The sequence below is a fragment of the Urtica dioica genome, chromosome 10, assembly GCF_054948205.1.
Source record: "Urtica dioica subsp. dioica isolate 48M chromosome 10, U.dioica_male_clone48M_v1_H2, whole genome shotgun sequence".
Classification (NCBI taxonomy): Eukaryota; Viridiplantae; Streptophyta; class Magnoliopsida; order Rosales; family Urticaceae; genus Urtica; species Urtica dioica.
This window is the reverse complement of record NC_142765.1, coordinates 12,320,417-12,332,541: the sequence shown is the minus strand read 5'-3', so window position 1 is coordinate 12,332,541 and position 12,125 is coordinate 12,320,417. Positions and strand designations below refer to the sequence as shown.

At 39.2% G+C, this 12,125-nt stretch overlaps 1 protein-coding gene across 1 annotated transcript; it reads left to right on the top strand.

The window, feature by feature from the left end:
• Positions 1–640: 640 nt before the first annotated feature.
• Positions 641–2,402, top strand: LOC149383420 (vignain-like). The gene is made up of 4 exons (XM_089628523.1): positions 641–1,286; positions 1,367–1,602; positions 1,690–1,830; positions 1,909–2,402. Exons 1-4 carry the CDS (start codon positions 836–838, stop codon positions 2,170–2,172), a joined length of 1,092 nt encoding a protein of 363 aa, XP_089484649.1. The 5' UTR covers positions 641–835; the 3' UTR covers positions 2,173–2,402.
• Positions 2,403–12,125: the final 9,723 nt, after the last annotated feature.

Here is a 12,125-nt window from a genome sequence, read left to right as displayed (position 1 = left end):
CACTCTGTTCCAAAATCCTTAGTATAATAAATAAAAAAAATAAAAAATATTCTATGGTCTTCGTTTATTATTTTCCGCTATAAGAATTGCCACATTTGGAAACCGAGTATTTATGAAAATATGGTAAAGTTTTGGGTAAATACTTTAAATTTCAAAAGTTTAGGGGGACATATTAGCTACCTCCGCCTTTACCGTATAGGCATATCTATTCTATTATGCCACAATTAAGTATTTTTACATTCTAATAAAAAAAATAATTATTGTTATTTCCGTAAAATGTAAAATTGTTTCACTAAAGATAAATGTTGTTATGACGTCACCCTATTATTTTTTTTCTTTCTTCATTCATACGTAACCCCTCTCTCTCTCTCGCTAGTTGTAACGTGTGGGCATGAAAGTGGAAATGAACTGCAATTTTACACATTTAACTGCTAACCCAAAAACGCCTCTTTAATAAGCCTTCTTTTGGTTTTGATGATGTAAAAAAAGAATAAAAAATCAGTCTGTTACCATGAATGAACATAATCTTCTTCTAAAAACTCCCCAATATTAGTCTCCTTCATCTTTTTCATCCCCCCAAGAAAATCTGTTTTGAGTATTAACTTCTTCATTTGTGTACACAACATATTCATACATAACCTCTTTTTGTTCACTTCTTCTCCATTGGCCATTTCACACCTAGTCATAGTAGCAAGTTAGCACTTTTTCCTCCACTCAAACTCCACTATATAAACAAACCCAACCAAGCTCTCAAAACTCACCACCTTCACAAAAATATAAAAAAAACACTCTCACTAATACAAACACACAAAGAAAAGAAAAAAGAAGAAACAATATGGAGATGATGAAGAAGCTTCTCTTGGTGGCTCTCTCTCTCTCCCTCGTCCTCGCGATCTCGGAGAGCTTCGAGATCCACGACAAGGACTTGGAGTCCGACGAGAGCCTTTGGGACCTCTACGAGAGGTGGCGCGGCCACCACACGGTCTCGAGGAGCCTCGGGGACAAGCACAAGCGGTTCAACGTGTTCAAGCGCAACGTCGAGCACATCCACCGAACCAACAAGGACGACAAGCCTTACAAGCTCAAGCTCAACAAGTTCGCCGACATGACGTCCCACGAGTTCAAGAACGCCTACGCCGGCTCCAAGATCAGTCACCACCGAACACTCCGCGGATCGTCCCGAGCCTCTGAAGGATTCTCCCACGGGGCCGTTGAAGCCGTCCCTCCCTCCGTTGACTGGAGATCCAAAGGCGCGGTCAACCCCGTCAAGGACCAGGGAAATTGCGGTAAAAAATTTGAGTTACTTGTGCAGCAAGTTATCAGTTGCTTGGGTTACAAGTTACTGATTAGGTATTTTTTTCTACAGGGAGTTGTTGGGCGTTTTCAACGGTTGCGGCGGTGGAAGGAATAAACCAAATAAAGACGAACAAGCTGGTCTCGTTGTCGGAGCAAGAGCTCGTCGATTGCGATACCATGGAGAATCAGGGTTGCAGCGGAGGTCTCATGGACTACGCGTTCGAGTTCATCAAGAACAAGGGTGGTTTGACTGCCGAGACTTATTATCCTTACCACGCGGAAGACGGAAGATGTGATGCTTCAAAGGTATATAAATTTATTCACTCTTCTGTATGAATATTACCAATTATTAACAACCCAATGATAATTTTTTTTTTGGGGGTGAAAAAAAAGGAAAACTCGCCGGTGGTGTCGATCGACGGGCACGAGGACGTCCCGGAGAATGACGAGGACGCCCTTCTGAAGGCGGCCTCAAAACAGCCCGTGGCGGTTGCTATAGACGCTGGAAGCTCCGATTTCCAATTCTACAGCGAGGTAATAAAAATAAAATAAATTAAGAAAAATAAATAAATTCATTTTCTCTAGGGATGAATAATGGAGTGAATTTTTCAGGGAGTGTTCAATGGTGAATGTGGGACGGAGCTGAACCACGGAGTCGCTGTCGTTGGGTACGGAACGGCCTTGGACAGGACTAAGTACTGGATCGTGAGGAACTCGTGGGGCCCGGAGTGGGGAGAGAAGGGCTACATAAGGATGCAGCGTGGGGTCCGCCAAAAGGAGGGTCTCTGTGGGATCGCAATGGAAGCCTCGTACCCGATCAAGAGCTCTTCCATCAACCCTGTGGGTCCCGCGTCCTCGCTCAAAGACGAGCTCTGAATAAGAGCTCGATCTCGATCGACGCAGATCATTCGCCAGAGTGGACTGATAGTTGCTTCTTTTTATGAATTTCAATTTCTGGTATTAGTGATATACAAGCCTTTACATGGTGTCTCATGAACCATGCTAAATAAAATACCATTTGTTCTGTGTAACTTTTCAGATCATATCAGATCTCTCTTTCTCTTTGGCCTTTGTTTTAATGGAACAATAATTTTTTTCTTTCACTACCAATATGCTGCATTTGAATTTGAAGCATGTAATGTCTCAATACTGATGCAAAAAAAGAAAAGAAAAGAAAAGTAATGTCTCAATAGAACTCAAATGAAACAAACAATGTTCTTACAAGAGCAATACTTAAAAATTTCATATCATATGCAATAAACAGACACAGAGCACAACCCTGGGATTTGATTAATGAGTTTTTTTTTTTTTTTTTTTTTTTTTTTTATTAATGTTTAACAACCTGATATTTCAAATCATATGTTTATTTGATTAATGTTTAACAACCCTGTAATTTCGTTTGTCGACAAAAATAGTCCCCCAAACCTAATACACCATTCCAAATTTATCTTCATTTCATTCTATCACTTCTCCTCTCTAATTCTATTACTATCTCACTCTCTCAATCCTCTCTCGCAAAATATAAATTTTAACTTCGAAATCGTTGTAGCCCATTAAATTTTAAATTTAAGAGTTTGAATCCGTTGAATTCCGATGAACTTCGATAACTTACAATTAATTTCTCATCGAAAGTCATATGGTGTGCACGATCTAATTTGTCTCTGAAAACCGATTGAAGGAAGTAACACACCCCAACTCAGAATAATAAACTACAGTAAATAAAATAAAAACGGTTCAAGCTTCAAGGAACACAAAGTTAGCACAAAAAGAGAATCAAAGGTAAAAGAAAGAGAAGATCTTTCTGAACGACATTCACAAGAAGCGAAAGCTTCAACACTCAACTTTAAAAAAAAATTAAAAAAATTTGGACCATTTCTCGATTTATGCGTGTCAAGGAGCTATCATCATAACCACTTTGTTATAAACGTTTAAAATGAACTCTTTATCAGCGATGTGGGACTTGATAACTACGTGATAACTGCTTTCAGTTTAATTGGGCCGCTACATGAATCGCTCTTTAGGCTTTGGACTCAAAGATAGCCCAGTCTACATGGTCTAGCCAATGAACTAGGTTCTACGAGCTATCCATGACTAGTTGTTGTAGTTGTTTTTTTTTTTTTGTTTTTTTTTTTTTTAATGATCGTAGCTTTCTCCATTTATTGAATCAGATGTCTCTCTTATTAATTTGTTGATGTATTTCTATATTTATGTATGTACATAAACTCTGGATCCAATTATACTAAAATATTCTAAATATCATCGAATTTGGTTATTATTATGGGAAAATTTGGCAAAGTATGACGTTGATAAAAATTATGGTATTAATTTGGATAGTCGTGCATTTTGATAAAAATGCCCTTGACAGTTGACACATTTTTTTTTAAATAATTATAAATCATTCTTATTATTGTGTATTTATTATGATTTTTCTTTCCATGCTTATTCACCGACGCGAGAATCAGGAGCAAATCCCGAAAATTCAAGAAATTAATGTTTGGAAGTTCACTTAAACTGTTTTTGTTTTCATATAATTTTAGTCTAAAATTTTTTTGCAGTTGTTTTCAAATAACTGTTTGATAAGGATTTCAGTTTTTTTTATTCAGTTTTTTGTAATTGTAGTGTAATAATTCACATAAGAATCAGCGTCGAGATATATACTAATTGAAAGTCTTTGCTGCGAATATAATGGTCGTACCTTTAGTAATAATGATTGTTCACAAGTTCATCGGAAAACACTGTTTATCTTTGTAGTCAATACAACAAATATCAAATTTTTATACCTAATATTGACTAAAAATAGTGAAAACTCATGTGCTCGACGAGAGGATCACGACCAATTAATAGTTTGTAAAATTGAGTTCCAATTGTTTAAAATTTGTCATAATTGTAAAACTTAAGTTTTCCAGGAAATGAAAACAAATTCGATAATCAAAAGTGAGGAAAATGAAATGATTTGATAAGAGAGTGAAATGTCAAGATGATATATTAAAAAAAAAAAGTTAAAAAAATTGAGTGAAAAAATTAGAAAACACTTAAAAACTGTTTTATGATTTTTTTCATTAAAACATAAATGAAAACTTTTTGAGTTGTATTCTAAGAATCATCAAACAAACGGTTAATTAATTTGTTGAATATACTCTTCATAACAATTTAGAAATGTTAATTCAGTTTTTTTTGTTCAAATTAGAAAAATCAAAAACTGTTTTCAAACGAAGAAACAAACAAGTTAAACAAACAAACCATTTGAGCTCGTTCGATCAGAAGGAGACGTTTGTTGGAAGAATTGTAAATAATAAGCTTTATTTACAAGTAAATGGATGATTTGTGGCTAATATTTGAGTGGGGTCCACTCATCGGAATTTGTTAATTCTTGCGTATTCTTATTCCTCGTTGCGTTGGGTATAAGATTGATTATTTATTTGCCAAAATCATTACTATAATGAATGAGAAATTGATGCTCAAAGTATGCTTAAAGAACACATTAGTCATGTGGAAATAAAGTGAATTGCAAAAGTCCCACATGGGTTGGGTAAGTGTGTTGTGGTAGTGTTTATATACCATCCTCTCTCTTTAGTGGTCAAGCAAGTGCAAGAGAGGAGAGTGTGTGTGGGTTATCTCTTAACCCCTCACGCGCGCACACACACACACGCGCGCCGCCGCCGAGCCGGGCCGGGTTTCGGGTTTCGGGTTTCGGGAATGTCTCGGGCTTGGGCTTACCCTTAACTTTTTATTGCAAAGTTTACTTACGATTTCTTTTAATTCCATAACATAACCTTTGTGTTATGTTGGGAATTATTTTATTATGCATGGGATAAATGCATTACGTGTACCTTTATTCTGGAGAATAAAGGAGACTTAATGGAGACGTTTTTGAGCGAGCTTCCAAGGCTGCTCACGTTCAAAACCTGCAGAGTTAGTGAGCAGTAATGAGCATTAATGTATTAATTGGAGGTTATGGCTGAACGTTTTAGATGGTTCAAATTCGGAACCTCCTCTGCTTGCTCGGCTATAAAAGGCCTTCGAGTCTCTCATTCTGGACACATCCGAGAACACTCCTCTCTCCCTCTCTTTGAAATTGTTTTGTTTTGTAGTCTGGTGATAGGTTCTGACGCTCTGGTTCTAGTTCGCCGAAGCCGAGTTTTGTGGTGCATTGCTCGTCTTGAAGTCGTTGTATCCTGGGAGGCTTTCGCTCACGAAATCCAGCACCCGTGGGAGGGCGATAAAAGCTTCAAGGAAACCGTCAAACGGGCCTCGACCTTTCCTTGTTTTCTGTTGCTATTCCGGTTTATTTTCTTTTTAATTTCCTTGCATGTGTCTTGTAATTTTCCTATCAATATTTTATTAATATTGCTAACAACGTTCTCTACCAAAGTTCCAAACAAATCAAAAAGAAAAAAAACAGATTAAAAAGGAAAAAAAAAAAAATTAAACAGATCAAGAACCAAAAAGGCATCTCCACCCACACGGCCGCACGACCACGTTCGCCACCGCCGGAGGTTTTATCCCGCTGCAAGAGTTTGCAGCCCTGTAATGCCGCCGGCGTCGGGAGGCCAATGTCGTGGAGGGCGATGATGAACTCCTCGTCGCTGTGGTCTCCGAGGTGAACATGGTGGACTCGAACCCCAAGGAATGGTGGCTGGATTCTGGAGCAACCCGCCACATATGCTCTGATAGAAACTCCTTCTCCACCTTCGAGCCGATGGAAGATGGAGAGAAGTTGTTCATGGGCAACTCTGCCACCTCTGACGTCAAGGGAAAAGGCGACGTCCTTCTGAAGATGACATCTGGGAAGGAGTTAAAGCTCACGAACGTGCTCTATGTGCCCGATATAAGGAAGAATCTCATCTCTGGAACTGTGCTGTGTAACCATGGGTTTAGAATGGTTTTAGAGTCTCAAAAAGTTGTACTATCTAAGAATGGGATGTATGTGGGCAAAGGCTATATTAAGAATGGGATGTTTAAGATGAATGTAATTGCCATCAAGGCCAATGAGATTAATAAGAAGAATTCTTCCGCTTATATGATTGAGTCATTTAATTTATGGCATGGTAGATTAGGTCATGTGAATTATGACACGTTGAGGAAATTAATTAACTTGGATTGCATTCCAAAGTTTAATATTGACTCAAAACATAAATGTGAAATTTGTGTTGAAGCAAAATTAACGAGAACATCTTTCCATAATGTTGAAAGAAATAGCGAACCTCTTGACTTAATCCATACCGATTTATGTGATTTAAAGTTCATGCCAACAAGAGGGGGTAATAAATATTTTGTGACTTTTATTGACGATTGTACAAAATATTGTTACGTTTACTTGCTTAAGAGCAAAGATGAGGCAATTGAGAAATTTACCATGTTCAAATTAGAAGTTGAGAATCAACTTAATAAGAAAATTAAAAAGGTCCGAAGTGACCGAGGAGGAGAATATATTGAGCCTTTTGGGGCGTTTTGTGCACAACATGGTATTATTCACGAAGTCACTCCGCCTTATTCTCCTCAATCAAACGGAGTTGCCGAACGAAAGAATCGCACACTCAAAGAGATGATGAACGCGATGTTGTTGAGTTCTGGGTTACCCCAAGAAATGTGGGGGGAAGCAATTTTGTCTGCAAATTTCCTTTTGAACAGGATACCCCGAAAGAAGGAGGATAAGTCTCCGTCTGAGTTATTTAAAGGAAAAAGACCTTCCTATAAATATTTGCGAATGTGGGGGTGCTTAGCCAAAGTGATGGCGCCTCCTCCAAAGAAAATGAAGATAGGACCAAAAACTGTAGATTGTGTCTTCATTGGATATGCACAACACAGTAACGCATATAGATTCATTGTGTATGACTCGAAAAACCCCGATATACACAAAGATTCAATTATGGAATCTAAAACTGCTTCGTTCTTTGAACACGTGTTTCCTTATAAGTCTAAGGAAGATGTACCCAGTTCATCAAACCAATTTCTTGACGATATTGAGGAAATAACTCAAGAAAATAATGACGAGTCTGGGGACGAGACAGAGTCCGAAGGACCTAGACGAAGCAAACGAGCAAGGGTGGAAAAATCATTTGGTTCTGATTTTCTGACCTATATGCTAGAGGCTCCACCTCAAACCTACAAGGAGGCTGTAAACTCTGTTGAAGGTCATTTATGGAAAGATGCCATAAGAAGTGAGATAGATTCTATCTTGCAAAACCATACTTGGGAGTTGGTTGACCTTCCTCCTGGAAGTAAAACACTTGGTTCTAAGTGGATCTTCACGAGGAAGATGAAAGTCGATGGTACTATTGATAAGTACAAAGCAAGACTTGTAATCAAAGGGTATAGACAACAAGAAGGGTTGGACTACTTTGATACATATTCTCCCGTGACGAGAATAACATCCATAAGATTGATAATTGCATTTGCTGCATTACGAAATTTAGAAATTCATCAAATGGATGTAAAAACTGCTTTCCTTAATGGAGATCTTGAAGAAGAGATTTATATGACTCAACCCGAGGGTTGTATTGCTCGTGGACAAGAAAGGAAAGTGTGTAAATTGGTCAAGTCACTTTACGGCCTTAAACAAGCCCCAAAGCAATGGCATGAGAAATTTGACACTGTGATGATGTCAAATGGATTCAAAATCAACGAGTGTGATAAATGTGTGTATATTAAAGTCACTGATAATGGTTATGTGATTTTATGTTTATATGTTGATGACATGCTAATTGTGGGTAGCAATAATCGCATGGTTCAGTCCACGAAAGATATCTTGAACTCAAGATTCGATATGAAAGATTTAGGACATGCTGATGTAATTTTAGGTATCAAGATTACGCGTACGACTAATGGAATTGTCCTAGATCAATCACACTATGTTGATAAAATTCTAGACAAGTTTGGAAAGAGCGATTCTGGAGTCTCTAGAACTCCTATAGACATTAGTCAACACTTGTCTAAGAATAAAGGTGAATGCATCTCCCAAATTGAATATGCGAGAGTGATAGGCAGTCTCATGTACTTGATGAGTTGTACGAGACCTGATTTGGCCTACACTGTTAGTAGACTAGCTCGATATACGAGTAATCCAAGTGCTGAACACTGGAAAGCAATCGTGAGAGTGCTGAGGTATTTACAATTCACTCGTGATTACGGTCTACACTATACAAGATATCCTGAGGTCATTGAAGGTTACACTGATGCGAGTTGGATATCTGATATTCAAGATTCTAAAGCCACTAGTGGATATGTATTCACTCTGGGAGGTGCGGCTATATCTTGGAAATCCTCCAAACAAACTGTGATCACTAGATCCACAATGGAATCTGAGTTTGTTGCGTTGGATAAATGTGGCGAAGAAGCTGAATGGCTTAGGAATTTCGTAGAAGATATTCCTGATTGGACTAGACCCGTGCCTGCAATATGTGTATATTGTGATAACCAATCTGCTATTGGTAGAGCACATAGTGTGATGTATAATGGTAAGTCTAGACATATCCGTCGACGACATAATACCGTTAGACAACTTCTCTCATCTGGAGTCATAAGTATTGACTATGTTAGGTCCAAAGAGAACATTGCGGATCCGCTAACCAAAGGGTTAAATAGGGACCAAGTAGAGAAGACATCTAAAGGAATGGGACTGAAGCCCATGGCAAATAAAGCCAAGGCAAAGGAAACCCAACCATGATGACTGGAGATCCCAAGATCTTGGTTCAAAGGGACAACCTAATTGTCAAAGGCTAAGTGAGGTCACTGTGGGGGTAACCCCTGATCCTATTCCTATTAAATTAGTGACTCCCGTACGAGGTTAAGCTTAGAGCTTTTAATGATTCTGTGAAATTGGATTGTTGAGATTCCGAATGAGTAATGCGGGATTACTCTTAATAACTGAATCACCTATGTGAGAGAGAAGTGGGGCCGCTTCAAAGGAGAATTAATTGGGCTTAGTTCTTTAGAAACTCTTGCAGAACCAGGCGAATGTTCAGGGCCAAAATGAACATAACCATGAGAACTGAACCTGTGTCAGGAAAATATCAGTGGGGGATACGTTTATCGTTTATACAAAACGACTAACAGTTCAAGGACATCGTGTCTACTGAGTAGTTAGTAAAGATGACATATCTTTCCGAGGGAAGGTTCAAAGGCTCTACCTACCTATCCTATACTGGTATTAACCGTAGAATCTATCACCACTTTGAGTCGTGTCGTGTCTTTATAATTGTCGTCTCACAATTTCATTCATGTGGGGGATTGTTGGAAGAATTGTAAATAATAAGCTTTATTTACAAGTAAATGGATGATTTGTGGCTAATATTTGAGTGGGGTCCACTCATCGGAATTTGTTAATTCTTGCATATTCTTATTCCTCGTTGCGTTGGGTATAAGATTGATTATTTATTTGCCAAAATCATTACTATAATGAATGAGAAATTGATGCTCAAAGTATGCTTAAAGAACACATTAGTCATGTGGAAATAAAGTGAATTGCAAAAGTCCCACATGGGTTGGGTAAGTGTGTTGTGGTAGTGTTTATATACCATCCTCTCTCTTTAGTGGTCAAGCAAGTGCAAGAGAGGAGAGTGTGTGTGGGTTATCTCTTAACCCCTCACGCGCGCACACACACACACACACGCGCGCCGCCGCCGAGCCGAGCCGGGCCGGGCCGGGTTTCGGGTTTCGGGCTTCGGGCTTCGGGCTTCGGCTTGGGCCTTGGGCTCTTTGGGCTTACCCTTAACTTTTTATTGCAAAGTTCACTTACGATTTCTTTTAATTCCATAACATAACCTTTGTGTTATGTTGGGAATTAATTTATTATGCATGGGATTAAATGTCTGCATGGGATAAATGCATTACGTGTACCTTTATTCTGGAGAATAAAGGAGACTTAATGGAGACGTTTTTGAGCGAGCTTCCAAGGCTGCTCACGTTCAAAACCTGCAGAGTTAGTGAGCAGTAATGAGCATTAATGTATTAATTGGAGGTTATGGCTGAACGTTTTAGATGGTTCAAATTCGGAACCTCCTCTGCTTGCTCGGCTATAAAAGGCCTTCGAGTCTCTCATTCTGGACACATCCGAGAACACTCCTCTCTCCCTCTCTTTGAAATTGTTTTGTTTTGTAGTCTGGTGATAGGTTCTGACGCTCTGGTTCTAGTTCGCCGAAGCCGAGTTTTGTGGTGCATTGCTCGTCTTGAAGTCGTTGTATCCTGGGAGGCTTTCGCTCACGAAATCCAGCACCCGTGGGAGGGCGATAAAAGCTTCAAGGAAACCGTCAAACGGGCCTCGACCTTTCCTTGTTTTCTGTTGCTATTCCGGTTTATTTTCTTTTTAATTTCCTTGCATGTGTCTTGTAATTTTCCTATCAATATTTTATTAATATTGCTAACAACGTTCTCTACCAAAGTTCCAAACAAATCAAAAAGAAAAAAAACAGATTAAAAAGGAAAAAAAAAAAATTAAACAGATCAAGAACCAAAAAGGCATCTCCACCCACACGGCCGCACGACCACGTTCGCCACCGCCGGAGGTTTTATCCCGCTGCAAGAGTTTGCAGCCCTGTAATGCCGCCGGCGTCGGGAAGAAGAGAGTCAGATATTTTTTTCTCAAAGTTTATGCGGTGGCTTGCGGTGGTCTGCAACGCCGTGGGCGGTTTGCGGTGATCGTGACGTGCGGTAGTTTGTGGCGGTCGTGGTCTGCGGCGTCGTAGTCTGCGGTAGTTTGTCAAAAATGTACATATTTTCCAAATTTACACCATAAACCCTTTAAAAATTCAATTTGCTCTTGGGACAGAAGAGAGTTGACTTGGTATATGTATGTATACTTGTTTTGTCTTAGATAATTTCACTATCAATTGTTTATTCGGTCGCACGTTCCCAACCTTCCCACAGCACATGATGCACAGCTCATATGGTCTAGTCCATGGATTAACAAATAAACAGAGGATCACTTTAGTCGTTTGAATGGTTACATTATCTTGTCAACTTGGTCTCGTTGATAAGAAATATCTTTTGTAATCACTATACCAGACCTCTCTCTCCCTTTCTCCAGTTACGTGGCCATGGCAGAAATAGTCCTCTCTCCGGTGGCCGATCTGATCATCCAAACACTGGGCTGCGGTGGTGGAGAATATCGGAGCGCTGTACAGCATCAGAGATGAACTCAAAGATCTCGAAGCCACGCTCTCGACCATCAGAGCTGTCCTTTTGGACGCAGAGTCACAGCAGGGTCACAACAACCAGATCCTGCTCTGGCTCAGCAGGCTCGCTGACGTGGTCAACGACGCCGACGACTTGGTGGACGGAGTCGCCTCCGATGAACTGCCCCGAGAGTTGACTTCTAAGCCCGGTCAGAGCAAAGCTCTGGAGAAGGTACGCGTTTTCTTTTCGAGCTCAAACCAGCTTGTTTTCCGAAACAAGCTTGCCGGCGAGATAAATGGAGTTCGGAAGAGACTGGCTGCGATCTCGGCGGACAGGAGAGATGTAATGTATAAACTTTTGTAACCGCTCGACTTGAGAATTTGAATAAAATGGACGAGTTTTAATTCAAATTCTTGTTGCCTATGAGACGTCCTTAAATTTTAAATATCTTGGAAAATAATAATATTTAAGGTTGACGAGATTTCGGAATAAGAATATTCGAGTAAACTCGATATTATTTCCGAATAAAATTATTCGGAATAGACTCGGAGATTTAAAAATCTCAAGAGTAAAAATAAATTCCGGAATCCCTTAAATATATTCAAGATAACGGGAAATAATAATAATTTTCTCGGTTATTTTTCAAGATTATTTTTAATTAATTAAGGACAAGATTGTGAGGTTTTATTTTAAAAGGACTTATGTGCAACATTTTG